Below are 17,100 nucleotides of genomic sequence, written 5' to 3' on the forward strand. Positions count from 1 at the left end.
TGGTCATTTTTCAGAAGGCAGGAGCCAGATGTGTGCAATGCCAAAGAAGAAAAGTATCTTTTAACATGTTTCACACTATGGCTCACTCAGTGATTGCTTGGCTCTCTGTTGTGTAGTTTGAATCTTTTATTGATCCCATACACTTTATTTTACCATTTAATTCCACTGGTATGACGGCATATACTGTACACATTCACGTCTTTCCTCTGCATCTGTTAAAGCGATGATATACCTGTCTGCAGAGAAACCGACACTTGACATTTTTTTGGTAAATTTTAACTGTGATGGTTATACTTTGTGTTTATGTTTGTTGTCACCGTTAATCACAGCGTTATTTTGAGTTTTGTTCTGATTATACTACTGTCACTGAATATCATTTCCATTATAGTGTGCTGTATGTTGGATGTTTAAATCATGTTCAAGCTGTATATTTATCTGTTGATAAATTGAGTGAAATTTCATGGCTCCTTATGCTGTTTTTGTTTTGGTTGGTTCACTTCCTTTGTGGTGGTGTGTGCTGCTCTCTGCTGGCTGCTCTGTTCTGAACGTATAGAAACAAACTCAAGAGTACTACATAAACAGCTGTATAGTCTATTCAAGTTCTTCGATGTATGTGCACTTCTGTTTGTTTAAATGTCTAGTTTATTTTGATCACACAGTTAATCACAGTCTTGATTATCAGTTTGTCCTTTATCAGGCAAAAATCAAACATTCTTCACCTCCAGCTTCTCGAAAACAATTTCACTGCTACATGCTTATAAACTGAATATCAGTCTGTTTTGTACTGCTGGATGTATGAAGTTAGCCCTTTAAAGATGTCACACTGAGCTCTGTGGATTTGTGAAAGATATTTTTCATTTATTTCCGACAAGCTTTCTGAGGGTAGATTCAAAAGAAATGGGCCACTTTTTGACAAAATGTGCCAGGGCTCTACTATAACAAATATTCCCTCATACCAGTCACGTTTTTTGTAAAATGGTACAAACATTCTCATCATTCTCATGTAAAGTTTGGTCAGGTGACCCCAGTTGCTATGGAACACTGAAATGAAGCACAAGCTCCTCTTTGGAGAACAATGAATTATTAATTATGCTTACTCACCGAATACAGCAGGAGCACCACAACAGGTGGAACACCTCACTTCAGTGTGACCAGGGAGAATCGCTCTATGAACAGCAGTATGTCCTCTCTGCTGGATCACGGGTTGATCAGGACTGCGGCAGTGGAGCAGGTGGTTGCACCTATTGCAAGTCATTTATGCCACTTGGTCCTGCTGTGTGATAGTGCAGAAGAGCCTCAGCAGTTCAGTCAGCTGGAGGAGGCAGCTCGGGCTGTGGCTAAAGCTACTGAGAACATGGCAGCAGTGGCCTCCGGGTACGTACAATGTTGAGTTCACTGTGGTAAAGAATAGAAATTTAATGTACAAGGCTGTGGGTACAATCTATGAAAGTGACACACATGTTAATTCTTTTAACTCACAAAAGCATGATGTGTAAAACTATCAGATAAAAGCCAGGCTCTTTACTTCCAGGCAAATAAGCGGGACAGAGGATGAAGTGTTGTATGCGGATATGTCGTCCCTGTTGGAGTCGGTCGCTATGTCTGGACAACATGTGCTGCTGGCAGCCCAGAAACTCAGCATCCAACCCAGTTTGACTGAGCACAGAGAGGAGCTCATTACTGCTGCACAAAATGTTTTCCTGGTGGTAGTCAAAGTATGATCTTTTTATTTTCTCTGCAAGTATGTTGATTGACATTCAGATCAAAGCTGACAGACTTATTGCTTGTGAATTGGGAAAAGGACACAAAGGTCCACTTTGTTACTGACACTGTCATAATATTTCACAACTCCACACTGGTATCACATCACATGGTGTGTTTTCTTCTCTTTGGTCATGGCAAATCCTCTCTAGAATTGCCCAGACTATTTCAGCACACTGGTGTATTTGAATACAGCAATTTGTGTAATTTCAACATTTTCTGCAAACAATAGCACTTACAACCAGAACAGACAGACATTGAAATGTTGTTTCCCATCATTGTCCAAGATTGGAAAGTGATTGCAAAATGTCTGTACCCATAATTGCTATTGTCATAATATTTTGCACTCGTACTACAAAACAAGTTGCTTTTTTACAGTACCTGTGCACCACGGTTCATAACTTTTTCAGTTCAGCAGCACCTTTTTATGTTAATACAAACCTAGTTTACATTTTTCCTGCAGGTTTTATATTTAGTTACTACAGTCAACGTGTGAAATATGAGCAAGACCAAGAGTTCACAGCCATATGACCAGCTCTACGTGAGATTATACTGCACAGTGGCAGTAGTGGACTCAAGTTATCTGGGGGGCAGGGGAGAAAAAATGAAAAGGGCACCAGCTGTATGGAGGATACAATTCGTGTTTGTGCATCTAAATCAAATTTAAGCTTTCAAGATGTTTCACAGAAAATTCAGTAGATTATCAAGTAGGCTTCACCTTCTTGGGACCTCGAATGTTTGTAAAGACCAAAATGCAACTAGCGAGGCTGAAAAAACAAACAAACAAAAAAAAACAACTGTCACAAGTCACCTTATCTTTCTTTCTGTTCTCAGGTTCTGTTGGTGGATGACGATGCTACTGTAAGGAGAGTTATAGCTGCTGCTGATCATGTCTTGGAGTGCCTCTCAGAGCTTGGATCCTCCTCAGACATCAAGTCTCTGCTCAAGTCTTTCCAAGTGTTTTCTCAGGCTCTGCTTCTCCTCAACAGTCTGACAGTGGAGAGAGCAAATTCCTTGCAGGATCCCAGACAAACGGAACAACTTCTTGATTTCTTGGATACCCTGAGGAGGTGCGTCTCCATGCTACACACGGCCATGTGCACAACCATCAAACACCCTACAAGTGAGCAAGCACAGGCAGCCAAGAGATACATTCTGGACAAGGTGCAGGGCACAGTGAGTGACATTACTACAACCCTGAAAAGTGAAAACCACAGTGGATCACTGGGTCCCTGTGGGTATTACACAAGGAGGAGGAATAGCCTGGTACAACTGCTTGATAGTTTCTCCACCTCCTCAGTCCAAGACAGTGGGTTTGACAGTGTGATAAGAGATATTTTGTTTCACTGCATGGTTGTGGCAAACTCTTCTCGTAAAGTCTTTCAGCAAAGAGTGGTGGGTCACTGTCGTCACATCCTGCAGTTCTGGTCAGACATAAAAAGGATTATAAAGTTCTCAGACTATCCTGATGATTCTGAGCAGAGCCTTCAGAAGACTTGCACCTTGTTGGTGCAGCAAATAAAAATGCTTGACAAAGATTTGATGACTGCTGTTCTTTGTCAAGTCTTGGACACATTTCTAACAGCGTCTTCTACAGTTGAGGAACTTTTAAGTGTGACAAGACAGATGCTGGTTTCACATTCTTCTGCGGACATGGATCTGAACTTTATTCAGCCACTGGTTGAGGATTTCATATCTTCCACCGATAGAATAATCCAAGTGGCAAATTTTATCTCAGCTGTGGCTGTTGATGCAAAGAGTTTGGAGAATGTGGAGAACTCACGAGCATGCCTTTCAAGATTCAGAGATCAGATTGCACCTCTTTCACTGGAGCTAGCAGACAATTCAGTGCAAACAGTTCAAAAGCTTCATGATATGTGTCAGAAATGGGAGGAAGAGGCTACTCAGCTTCAGGATGCTCTCTGTGATGTAACAGATGTGAGAGAGTTCACCAGTATTGCTATTAATGAGATGGTCGAAGACCGGCATGGATGCGATGAAGCATACAGAGAGCAAAGCTATAAACTGTTTAGAGAACATACAACGAACCTTATTTGTCACATGAAGCTGGTGTTTCAGTCAGTGAGGAGACACTTGGACAGAAGTGATAATCCCATCTACAGGAATGGCCTCCTGGTCCTGCTGAAACAGGTTCAGTCATCTCAAAGCAAAGTGGGCAAGTCAGTCAGAGACATGCTTTCAGGTTCCACTCTAAATGTAGAGGTATATACTGCCTTTTCAGATAATGTTTCAATCGCTATTCAGCATTTTAAAGTGCTCAGACAGGGACTTGATGGCCAACACCATCCACATCTCCTGAGCCCGCTGCGAGAGGGGGCACGTCAGCCCGAAATCACACAGCCAAGGTTACCAGTCAAAGAGACGTGTGAACTGGATATTATGAGAAGAGGCTCTGGTTCTCTTGTTTTGGAGGTTTTGGAGAGGGATTCCCAAACCAAACATGAGGAGGAGCACTTAGATGAGGAAACCATAGAAGCAAAGCTGGCTCATAAATATGACAGAGATGATTTAAAGACCTCAGCTGTCTCCGTTGAGCCCAGACTGATTCACAAGCCTCTCGAATTTGACCTTTTACCCCTCCTGTATGAAGTAGTGACTGTGACTAAAGAGAAAGATGTGACAGCACTCAACCGGGCCTGCACTGGTTTACTTGAGCTGTCAAACTGTTATGCTCAAGCTGCAAAGGAAGCCTTGGCCGTTGCTGATGCAGTCGATGGTCAGACGCTGGAAAGTTTCAGAGCGGAGCTAGTGTCACTGACTCCGTTGCTTGTCCAGACAGCTCAAGAGACAGCAATGAGCTCAGCAATGAGCACAGAGAGTATCTATAAACATTGCGCACAGTTTTCTGACCTTATTAACAATACTCGAAAGGTTTTACTGCCGGTGGCTGGAACCTGGTATCATTCTGTCTACACTGAGCTGCAAGGAAATCTGCCAGCAATAGCAGCCAGTGTCACTCAGCAGCTAAATGAAGTGATGACTTTGTGTGCTGACACGGTCCAGCTCTTGACATCATCTGATTTAACCTCACAAAGTAACCGTCAAGAAACACTCAGTGTTTTACACAACAAGCTGAACAAAGCCCAGAACCATACAAGGTGCCTGGTAGAGTTTTCTACCTCGTTGGAAGGGCAGGTCGATCAACTAGATGGACTCTGCATCCTCTGGGGCCTCTCTATTCAGATTTTGTTAAATTCTGTTGATAAGATTTTGGGAACATCAACTGCAATGAACCATCTGGGCCCTCTGAAACAGCTGTCGGCGTTGTCTGAGAACTCACTTCGAATCCAAGAGGCAGCGAGGCTAACCAGCCTTAATTGTAAAAGTGTCTACAAATCAAAACAGTTAGCAGGATACCAGGATGAACTCAAAACACTAACTGAAGTCTATCTTAAAGCTGCCGAAGAACTTGACATAATGCCAAGTGTGATGCAACTTGCAAAGTCAGAATTCTTAAAGAGACATCTGTTGATTAAAATCACAGTGCTGTGTGGCCATTTAAGCAAAGCAAACAAGGATTATGATGCTGCATTACAAAATATTGTCAGCATTGCTTATGTTGCTGCTGGACACTTTAGGGAGAGCAACACAGAAGATGCAGAGCAGAAATTTGAAAATGCGGCACTAGCACTTTTTGAAAATGTAAAACTTACAACCAAAAGGGTTGAGGACTCCTTAAACTACATCCGTGACCCACGTGCCCGTTCTAATCTGAGATCCATCAACGACCACCTGTCTTTTCATAGCTCAGATATTATCAGCAGGGCGAGGCTCATAGTAGAGACTCACTACATTTGTGACACACTCAGTCTTGATGTGCAGATACAGTGTTGGTCAGCCAAAGCTCACTATGTAGTGGAGGAGATCAGGAAACAAGATGGGATTCACCTAGAGGCTAAAGAACTCATCAGGGCTGGTCTGCAGGGCAGAACGCCTGAGGATCTAAAAGATGTGTTGTCTACAATCCCACCTAAAGCCAAAGAGGTTGAGTTTCTCTCTAACACAACAATGACATCCTGGCAGAAAGGCAATACAGAGAAAGAAAGTGTTGATGCTGCAGAACCAACCATGAAAATGGCAGCTGTGGTTGAATATGAACCTGGAAATGCAGAAAAAGATGTAGGTATCTTATGATTAACAAGATTTTACAGCTCAGTCATTCTTATATGTTGCAGTAAATGATCTCCCTATCTTCCTTCTAGGGTGATGTCTTGTTTGGTGCAAACAAAGGAGCTTTTTCTCTGACTGACACCTCACTTTTTTTAAAGCAAGAAAGTGATAGTTGGGATCCTAAGGACAACAGAATTGTCCAGGTGACCAGGAAGATGGCTGACACAATATGTTACATGACCCAGTACTTGAAGAAGAAAGGTCCTATTCCGGTAAAGACCACCAGAGGGCACTTTACTGCTTCCATCTTGATAATTACAAGCATCCACAATCAATCCATTTTTTTTTTCCAGAATAAAGAGGCATTTGTCACTGCAGCCAAAGATGTGGTCTCAAACTGCCAGTCAGTAACTCAGTTTATCAGAGTTATTACCAACCACTGCCTGGACAAACAATGCACAATTGAACTGTCCCTCATAGTTGAGCAGATTCTCACCATCAGCAACCAGCTCAACATCATCTCCAGGTAAGAAGACTTAAGGTGAAAACTAAGCTAGAAAAAGAATGACATGAGGGTAATAAGTTTTTTCTTTGTTTTATCTTAACTTAGTGTCAATGCTGTAACACCTGGGTGCAAATCATCTGATGAGATCCTGGTGAAGAATGCACAAAATCTACTCCAAACGGTCCTGCGTGGGGTCCGCGCTGCAGAGACAGCCTGCATGACAGTAAATATAACATCAAATATTTAATAAATTTATAATAGTATGAAGTCTTCTATGTGTGCTATAGATATGGATATGGCTCAATTTACCTGTTACGTCATATCCTGTGAGAACTGTCTCCTGAACTAAAAGTGTACAATTACTTTCTTATTTCAGGGTTTGAAACAGCCTGAGCCAAACTCAGATGGTGCAGAGGCCACAGCCTTGTGTTTCCAGTGGAGGAGGAAGCTGGAGATCCATCGAGCCCAGCAGACCTCTAATCCAGAGACTGATGAGTTAGGTTTGAGGAAGACTTCAGCCCACCCTGTAGCACCCAGTCTTGCCCCGCCACTTAATGTAATTCCCAACCCCTCAAAACACAACTAGCATATGTGTCAAAGGGAATAAGAGAACACACATCACATTTTTGTTTTCTATTTCATATAATAATAAATATGGGAAACCCACTAAACTCTTGAAGGGACCTTTCACAGCGTTATCACCTCAGCAAGTTGGACAACAAGTATTTTGTACTGAAGCTGAGATTGGATGTAATTAGTAATGGAAAATGGGTTCAGATTCTTTGCGTAACAATGTAAAACACTCTACAAAGTCCTCCATTTAAAGTCTTACTTAAGTAAAAGTGCAAAACTAACATTGGAAAACCATACTTAATTTATCACAAGTACTTAGTATGGCTAGTGGCTGGCATATGATATAAATTAAATGTAAGGTTTGCAATAAGGATTCATCAAGGTGTAAAACTAGTTTGAACTACTTCACAGACAGTTCAGTCCATTGATTCTAATCCTGGGAGTTTAGCCCCTCCAATTGGGTCACAACAAAAATGCAAGTGGTCATGAGATGATTAACGGGAGACAAAAAACAAAAGATTTTTCTCTTATCTTTGCATTCTGTGAAGCACTGAACAATTTCACATCTTTGGGTCAAATAAATGCAGTGAAGTAAAGGCAAGATATTTGCTGAAAATGTAATGGAATAGAAGTACAATGCCAACAAAAAGTATTCACATCCTTGGATGTTTTCATCATCCAAGTTGACCCAAAGGGATGTGGGAGACTTCATGGTCAACTGGAAGAAGGTTCCTTAGTCAGATGAGACCAAATGGCCCTTAAACTAGACACTGTGTTTGCCAGACATCAAAAGTTGGACATCACCACAAACACAACATCCCCACCGTGAAGCATGGTCGTGGCAGCGTCATATTGTGGGGTCACTTCTCAACAGCAGGTCCTGGAGGGCTTGTAAAGGTAGAGGGTAAAATTAATGCAGCAAAACATAGGGAAATCCTGGAGGACAATCTGATTCAGTCTTCAAGAGAACTACGACTTGGGAGAGGATTTATTTTCCAGCAAGATAATTTTCTGAAGCATGCATCAAAGGAAACTGAAATGGTTTAAAAACAACAAGGTGAATGTTCTAGAGTGACCGAGCTGAAGTCCAGACTTCAATCCAATAGAAGATTTGTGGCTGGATTTGAAAAGGGCTTTTAACACCACATCCCTGTGATTCCATTTATAAAAGCAACAAAAGCGGAAAACATCCAAGGCGGTAAATACTTTTTACGGGTACTGTATAAAGTAGCATAAAATCAAGTATCTTAAACTTGTGTCTACAAGCATTATACTTAATGTACTTAGGTCCTTTCCACCACTGCATTAGACACACTGCTAAATGCACACTGAAATGAGACATCACAACTTGACATGTGACTCTGAAATGAAATACCTCATGATCTCTTTATTTCAGATGTTCATAATAAAATCACTGAAATATGACGAGCATATGTGTCGATAAAATGTCATACGGTATTATAATAACCATAACCACCATACTGACAGGAAAAAAGATAACATTATTCAAAAAAACACTCAAAAACAGACTGTACACATGATACAAAATAGGTATTTAAAATGTGACCTGTGAAAATAATTTCTAAAAAGTACACAGCCTGGCTTCAGTCAAAGAGAGCTCACCTTGACAGACACCGTACTCTCAAACAATACAAACTGCCAGCTTACATTTGCTCCAACAAAATTCAACACGAAACATAGTCATAAAAGTGATATTTTATCATATATCTGTATCTTTCTTTTTATAATACACCCTACTTCTTTCTTGAATTCTTATTTGATGAAAACAAGTGAAAAACAGTTTACTTGCTATTTACAAGCCTGTTAGCAGTGTTTTGAGGAAGGCAAAGATAAATCAAATGAAGTAACCAACATTAATTTACTGTCATTATGAACTGGTTAGCAAGGTAGAAAAGCCTACAACAGTAATGTTAAATCCTTACATTTTTAGACCACTTAAAATTAAGTCAAGAAATGTACAAAAAAGAAGCTGAATGGTTATAGTATTTCAAAGATTTTCTGCTCAACTAACCAGGTCACTATCTCATAGTTCACAAACATTTCTGCAAGCTAGCTTAATTGTTGAGAATTGAATTCAAAAACACAATTCTGTAAAAAAGGAAGAGCAATCAGTCATTAGTATATGGATTTTAGGAAAAGGAACTGAACAAAGTTCTGTATCTCACCATCAGCACATGTGCCTTTTATTATCTGGTAAACATGCATTTTGATTATCTGACCTCATTGTGTCAGATGTTAACAAGACACAAACTCTTGTCAGCTGTTCAAAACAAAAAAATAAAATAAAAAATCTTTTGACTCATGTGGAAAAACACATTCTCATAGAAGTAAATATTAACATAAAAATCTCATAATGTAAAAGCGTGAAATAAATAAGGAAATACAAAAATTCAGTCTTTTGCTTGATCGATTTCTTCACATTATCTCTCTGCACATAGTGAATGAACGATCTGTTCTACAAATTGTAAAATTAAGAATTTAGTACGCAACATGTGGGTCAGTCCTTAGTGAAAACTATACAACTGACAGAATTCCTTTTTTTCCCCCAGATTGTTTAAAATGTACGTGGAAAAAAAAAAAAATCACACAATGATAAAAGACCTTCACACACTTTCAAATCACACATTTCAGCCTTAATAGGATTATGTGAAACGGAACTACAGACCGTCATTTGTGCACATATTGAGCATCATCTCTACACTGACAACAGTGGGGTGCACTAGATATGAAGCGATTCTATACAGGATCATGTATTTACAGAAATAAATAGGTTTGTGTAAAGCTAAACAAAGATTAGTCATGATCACTGACAGAAAGGGGACGCGGTGGGATCAAAAGTCTTGAACACATCTTTAAGTGTCCTGTCGTCTGCCTCCTCTTCTGGATCTTCCTGTTTTGGTTTGTCCTCCATGGCCTCCTCCTGCCCTTGTTCCTGCTCCTTCTCCTTCTCTTCCATCTCTTCTTGGGCTCCTGTAGAGCCCTGTCCTCCTGGTTTTGCCTGTCTGGTGTCTGTGTACTGGGGTCGGATCAGCCCAGCCAGTGCCTGGATGGGAAGATTGTGAACTGCAGGGGGTTTGACGGGTGACGTAGGAGGACAGCTGGGAGAACTGGTGGGTAGAGGCTGAGCTGAGACGTCTGTGCTTTTAGCTTCTTCAAAAGAGCTACTCTGCTGAGTTGGTGAGAGTGACGGTGGCAGAGTATTGTCTTTCTTATCTGGATGTTTGAGAATCCCCACCTTCTTAGGAGGCTCTGCTTGCTCCTTCTGAGCCTGCTCAGTTTGATTACGAGGATCATATAGACTGATACCCCCTAGGATTGTAGTGGGACTCTCTAGCCCACCACCAGAGGATGCAAGACGAGGGGCATACGGTGGCAGCTTCTCAGGCTCTGGCCTGGCACGAGCAGCATGAGGAGAGGAGCCAGCACTGGCCTTCTGTAGCCTAGGGTCCACAACACCTCCCCCAGAGGAGGGCTCCTTCTGCCTAGAGTCCAGACTTCCTGTACGCTTGAGTCTGGGGTCCAGGCTCTTCTGCTGACGTGGATCTGCAGGTCTTTCAGTGGAGGATCGAGACTCTAGAGATCCAGCAGACAGTCGACTCATACGTTCCTTCAAACGTGCAGCCGCCAGTCTTGGGTCAGTTGGAGGAGGGCTGGAGACAGGAGGATGGTCAGACAGACTTGTTCTCTTCATCTGAGCGTCTGCAATTAGGGGTGGAAGGGGAAGGTTGATGGAGTGTTCCTGTTTGGGCACGAGGGAAGGGATAAGGTCCTCAGGGGCCCACACCACTGTCTGAGCGAAGGCTGGCCGCTGGAGCAGGATGTCTACCCTGATGTGGCTAAACTGCTTTAACTGGCAACGAGGGTCCCGCAGCACTACACTGGGGCTGGCATCTAAAGGGATGAGAACCGCTTTATCCCTGAGTTCCCTCTCTCCCTCATCGTCCTCATCTCCAGTAGGAGGCTTATGAGGAGCAGGGTGGCTCTGCTGGCGATAGGAACTCGGCTCCATAGGTCTCATCTTCCTGGGGTCTCTGGAGAGTCTTGGATCTACAGATCCATCCAACTCCTTTTTCATATCGGGTGGTCGCTGTCGAGGGTCTGTCTTCATACGGGGGTCACAGGGTGAGGCCCTCTCCTTCACAAGCCGAGGATCACCCAGTGCTGCAGCAACCGGGGCAGCCTGGGGGGGGTTGGACTGAGCCTGCTGCATCTCATTATGCTTCTTCAGAGATTTAAGAATGGAGGAAACACAGTTCCCATCCTCCTCATCACTTGAGTACCAGTTTGTAGTTTCATCTGCGAAAAATAATGAAATCATATCAACAATCATGTTTGTTATCTCAGAGCACATTTGTAACTTATCTGTGTACACATCTGTGTACAACTGGAACTTATTTAAAAAAACAGGTTTACGGACATATTTAGAGTAGCTTCCTGGGTAATACAGGTCTTCAGTAATTCAGTTATACTTCTGAGGGGGTTCTACTTCATCTTAATTCAGCACACCTGCTTTTTGCCCTTGGGACATACCTCTGTTTGCATTATCTTCCTGGCCCTCTGCTCTCTGCGGCTCAGTCCCCTGTGGATGTGACTCTTGTTGCTGCTGTGTCAGGTGTAAAAATATGGCTTTCTGCACTGCTGGTGGTAAAGACTGCAACTGTGACTCTGCGCCCATCTGCTGCTGGAGGTTCTGTATGAAGGCCAGACCAGGGTCTACCAAATTGAAAATAAAACAAAAAGACACGGTCAAAAGGTAATTAACCTACTGGATAGCCATATTAGTTAAACACTGACCTCCTTGTTGACCCATAGCCTGATTTCGGAGGAAGCTGCTGAAAAACTCTACTGGGTTCTGGCTCATTGATGGAAAAGGGAAGAGACTTTGCAGCATCTGTAGATCTGGTGCCGGAGGGAATGGAGGCCTCTGCGTATTCATCTGAGGGTTGTTGTTTGGTCGGTTTCCATGAAAGGGCGGTGGTTGACCAGGGGGAACTGGTGACTGCATTGGAAATCCGTGAGGTGGGTGTTGTCCTGTGGGGCTCTGTGTCTGTGGCATGGGTGGCCCAGTGGGGTGACCCATGGGAACAGGTGACCCGGGGGGAGGAATGGGAGGAGCAGAAGGGCCTGAAGACACCACACTTCCACTTTGCATGTCCTCTGAGCCTCCACTAAACTGACTGGTGCCTTCACCTTGGTTCTGGGAGAAGCTGGAGCCACTGCAAAATAATGTGCACAAGTAGGTTTCAGGTAAGCTTCGTAGAATTTGATTTGATTACATTTTTTAAGTTTGATTAGAGATTGTTCTGGTTACCTCAGACCAATTTTTTGTGCCAAGTTTACAGTTGGTTGAACCTTGATTTCAAACAGGGAGGGGATCTTCTTCCCGCCTTGACAGGAGGGGCCATCAGTAGGACTGCTCTGACCAGGAGTGGGTAGCAACCCCACCCCAGGAGGAGGCTTCGGAAGAGGGGCAATTCCTTGCTTTCTCAGATCCTCCAGCTCCAACTCGTCCTCACGAGCATTTTCCTCTTCTGTGTTAATTATCTGATAAATGAGTCAGAAAACAGAAATAGGACAATTGTCAACAGTTAACCCTAAGACCCTCTTGACATAGAGGCATTAAAAAAAAAAACAAACAAACTTTTTTTTCTTCTTGTCTTACCTTATCAAGTAACTCTTTGGTCACATCAGTCAAAGGCTCATGGGAAAATTTACAGTTGTCCCCTTGATAGCATTTGGCTCCTGTATGAAAGAACTTGCAAGGGTATTCATGTGCAATCAAAGGTTAAGGAACAGGACTAATTAAAAAGTATAATGAGATTTGAGCTAATTATGTGATACAATTAAACAAATGTAAGTAAAAACACTTGTTGCCATGAGTAAAGGATATTGTGCATGTAAATGCAATTGTCCCCTTTACTGCAGTATCCTTGGAGGTAAAACTTGCAAAGCTCCTTTTTTTTATCTGGCACGACAAGCTCATGTTCAAACTTGCACTGTTCCCCCTGCATGAAGAAAAGCTAATATTATCTTTCAAGTTGGAAAGCGATTATCATATTCAAATATTTCAACGTAAATCTGCAATTGCATTGTTAAAACCAACTAAATGACATTAGCGCTACTATACCTTAATGCATCGACCCTCCAAGAAATACTTGCAGATGTATCTACCATTGTGTTCAACTGTGTGCTGATTGATAAACTCCTTGCTCATAATCGGCCGTTTCTTCTGAAAACCAGAAGAATTTTTTCCTTCCTGTGCACACAAAATAAACATGAGAATATGGTCTTAGTTTTGTCCTTTTCTAATTTGGTAAGATAAAGTACACTCTGTACAGTACAAAAGCTAAGAGTTAAGTAAAAGAGTGTATAATAGTCAAACTCTATTTTGTTCTTTCATACAAGTGCAGTCGTTTACTGTCATCTTTAATATAACACTGATACATCTAGCTAAATTTTCAGGGGCATGCTTACCGGTGCCATGTCTTCCATGCCCTGGTCTCCTCGACCTCGTCCACGTCCTCCCCAGGGTTTGCCCTTCAACTTCTTGTTCTTGTTGAGCATCCCACGTCCTCTTCCTGGTCCACTCCCTCTGCCCCGTCCCCTCTGCCCAACTGAAGGGGATGTTTTAGAAGAAGTGATCAACGCCAAAACTTAAATCATTCATGTGAAATGTATTACTACAGAACTGATCTGGTATGAAAAGCATTTGAATTTGAATAGCATTCTTACACTGCTGTTGTTTCATCCCCCTCATGTTTCCTCTCTTCATCTGGTCTTTAGCATGACGTCCCTTGCCGTGACTCAGGGAAGTTGAATCCTTTGACTGCGGATACTGTGACATGTCATCTTCGTAATCATCCTCTTCTTCATCATAGTCATATTTGTCATCACTGTAGTCGCTGTATTTGTCAAAATCACTGCTCTTATGTGGTGGGGACTTGCCATGGCTTCCCTTTGAATCCCTTCCGTGCTGGCAAGTCAGACGTGAAAGAAAAAACTGTCACGCAATAATTCTTACATGAATATTTAGCGTCAGCATGCCAGTGGTGATGAACTCACCTGTGAGGACTGGCCATCAGACTCGCGGCTAGAGCCCTGGCTCTTCCGGTTTTTGGGTCTTTCTACTCGGTCGTAGTCCGAGTCGTAACTGTCAGAACTGGAGCTGCTGGAGGGGGAGTGATGCTGAGCAGAGAGCAGAGGGAACAAACAACAATAAAGTGAAGTTTGAATTAGTTCAGTCATGCCTTAATTGCAGCAGCCACAGGTAATATTGTAATATTTTGTAATAGCAAATACAACTGCATCTTACTTTCTGTCTGTCACGCCTCCTCCTTTTAGACCTCCTCTTCTCTCTGGTCTTTTTATATCTTTTCCTGGAGTGTCTGTGAGTCTTTTCTTCTTTCTCTTTAACTTTTTCCTTTTCCTTTTCCTTCTCTTTTTCTTTGTCGTCATTCAGCTCTGTAGCCTCTTTATTTTCCTCTTCAATTCCAATCCCTTCATCATCTATTTCTCCGTCTTCCAGTTCGCCATCCTCTCTAAAGAAAAAAAAAAGTCAGACAAAAACGTCAAGTCAATAATTCAGGGCTAAGTTTTGATTTCTTGTGAAGCAGTGTGTAGTTTTATGAAAGCTAAATTCATTTTCAAACTGAGTAAAATCTGTGAAAACCTCAGATTTCTAGAAGTGAGCTTATTCAGTTTTTGTTTTTTTACAGAACGTCAGCCTGGAGTCAGGGACGAGTTAACTTGTGATTTAGTACGCACATGTTGCCAAGTCAAACCTCTTTATGACAAAGGCCCATTATTACTGTACAGTAAGAGTTACTGATTTTTATTTAAACAGCAAAATGAAAATCATTTTGATGGAATTTCAACAAAAATATGACAGGCAGAAAGGACTGAGAACCCCTGCAGGAGCTCTCGAAACAAAAAATTCCAAGGACTGAAACTATGTCAACTGTTGCACACTGGAATACACTGAAGCTAATGTTTACAGACACTAACATCTCTTACTGTCATGATCAGTACTTTAATTTGCAACACCCGTGACCCAGGTGGAAGTGTTGTTACTGAGACATGACTGAGGTGATGATCAGGTGTGAAATTCATACATGCTGCTTTTATAATAGCTCATGTTTCAGACAGGGATGGTAAGTAAAAGCTTTTATAACACTCAGTCCACATTTAAAACTACACCCCAACTAGCAGTAATTCAAATATTTAAAACTAAAAGTAATGCATGCTGTATTATAACTGCTGGTCATGTTAAAAGCGTATTCTAAAATATTTGTTTAAAGAAGCTTGTCCATGTGAAACCACCTCATATTGAAGTATGAAAACACAATTTCACTGTATATATTCTTGTCACAAAATGTAATATCAGCTGCATTCAAAATACAGTGAAGGCAGGAGCAAGAGAAAAAAAACATGAAATGGGAAAGAATGTCCACCCACTGATTCAGGTCTGGTTTCAGACATTAACCAACTCTTCCTATGACACAAATGTAGATCTGGCTTCAAACTGACTCCTTCCACATCCAGAGTTACCACAATGTTCTAGTCCAGAGCAGCAGAGACCTCAAGATTCAATATGAAACATTTGCAAACATACTGCCTGTGATTAGGGGAAACTGGCATAAAACTACCCTTTCCTATTTCCATGTGTCGATAATCATTTACCAAACTGAGAACTAATGGTCAGACGGACAATAATATAGATTAATACTAGCATCACTGTTATACCGCTTATATTCAAGAGAAAAATATAGTAGAGAAATGTATTTTCCAAAATTATGGTCCTGCCACAAGATGCTATAAAACCACCATCTTACTGAGCAGTCAAATTCAACGTGCCTTTTTTAAGAACTTAAAGAAGTGTTCCATGCATTTAAGATGAAAAAAAGTGAGACACATGTTAGATGTAAACCAGGGACAGGCACACCTTTAAACAGCTGAGACTACACCGGTTTGTGTTCCATCCAAACAATACACCAGCTCTCTCTTCTTCCCCTTCTTTACTTAAATTTGTATTAGCCTGTGAAATCACCTGGTGAAATTATAAATTTTACACCATCAAACTCTTGGCCCTCTTTGTTCACATTTGCAAGTCCACAAGGACACAGACATGGCCTTAACCTAGCAGAAGCACATAACCTCAACCCTGCATGAACCCTGTCTCAGCAGTACTGCCAAGTGCCCGGTAGGGGGAGTACAGTACGAGGATGGGCGTGGCATTTACATCATAGTCATTTGGATAGCCTCCTGCAGATGGCAACAATGAAGCCATGAATCCATCCCAGTTCCACAACAACACAAAATCTGCTGTCTTGCATGGAAATGATCATGAACCAGTCTTATCGACACATTGATGGGAAATCTAAGCTATTTGGACATCGTTACTCAATTGCACCAAAGAGGCATGCAAAGACTTTTTTGAGGGGGGAAACCGTGGACTCTACACCCTGCAATTCATGGTTAAAAAAAGAAAACAGTAACACAAGCATGTCGACCCACAGCACTGAAACGCACAGATGAGCGTATTAAGAACTGCATAAGAATGTTACTCGACCTTTCATCCCCTGCAAGCTCAGAGTCTGTCATGTTTTTGTCAAGAACGGGGGCTGGGGGACTGGAAACAAGGCTCACAGAAGCCATTGGAAAACGGATCTGCCTCCCTTCTCTCCGGTACAAGAGTGAATTAACTCAGTCACTCAAGGAGACGGTGGGTTGTGAGAGATGCTGGAAGATTTCAGACTGGAAAAAACTCACGGTGTTACATGTCTCGACAGAGACAGTAAACAGACACTCTCCTCTTTCATATCAATGACGTTTTAACTCTGTGAGCACAGCTTGATACCCCGCTTTTCTAATGTCCCGTCGGTTGACAGCTGCCATGGTGAAATAGAGGAGACGGAGTGAGAAACAGACAGAAATGTAACCATGTTCGTTGATTTCAGCATCTTCATGCGATTTCTCAACAGGGACATCATCCCAAAATGGCTTCTGAGGTCTGGTCTGCAGCACATTCCTAGATTGTGTATTCCTCCACCTATATATAGTCCTATCCGGATCTATCTAACTTGGATACAGCAAATCCTCATCAGCTATTG

At 42.0% G+C, this 17,100-nt stretch overlaps 2 protein-coding genes across 2 annotated transcripts; one reads left to right on the top strand and one right to left on the bottom strand.

The window, feature by feature from the left end:
* The first annotated feature begins 73 nt into the window (after nt 1-73).
* LOC124066007 lies at nt 74-7,539 on the top strand. Its single transcript, XM_046402042.1, has 7 exons — nt 74-1,374; nt 1,532-1,715; nt 2,596-5,901; nt 5,985-6,164; nt 6,246-6,418; nt 6,503-6,620; nt 6,774-7,539. Exons 1-7 carry the CDS (start codon nt 1,169-1,171, stop codon nt 6,981-6,983), a joined length of 4,377 nt encoding a protein of 1,458 aa, XP_046257998.1. The 5' UTR covers nt 74-1,168; the 3' UTR covers nt 6,984-7,539.
* A 798-nt stretch (nt 7,540-8,337) lies between these two features.
* On the bottom strand, nt 8,338-17,038 carry LOC124066008 (zinc finger CCCH domain-containing protein 6). Its single transcript, XM_046402043.1, has 12 exons — nt 16,560-17,038; nt 14,304-14,529; nt 14,054-14,176; nt 13,724-13,964; nt 13,466-13,605; nt 13,119-13,247; nt 12,882-12,996; nt 12,654-12,763; nt 12,303-12,535; nt 11,786-12,207; nt 11,522-11,704; nt 8,338-11,287 (listed from the first exon to the last, which is right to left on the bottom strand). Exons 1-12 carry the CDS (start codon nt 16,643-16,645, stop codon nt 9,795-9,797), a joined length of 3,501 nt encoding a protein of 1,166 aa, XP_046257999.1. The 5' UTR covers nt 16,646-17,038; the 3' UTR covers nt 8,338-9,794.
* Nucleotides 17,039-17,100: the final 62 nt, after the last annotated feature.

Source organism: Scatophagus argus, chromosome 10 (assembly GCF_020382885.2).
Source record: "Scatophagus argus isolate fScaArg1 chromosome 10, fScaArg1.pri, whole genome shotgun sequence".
Taxonomy (NCBI): domain Eukaryota; kingdom Metazoa; phylum Chordata; class Actinopteri; family Scatophagidae; genus Scatophagus; species Scatophagus argus.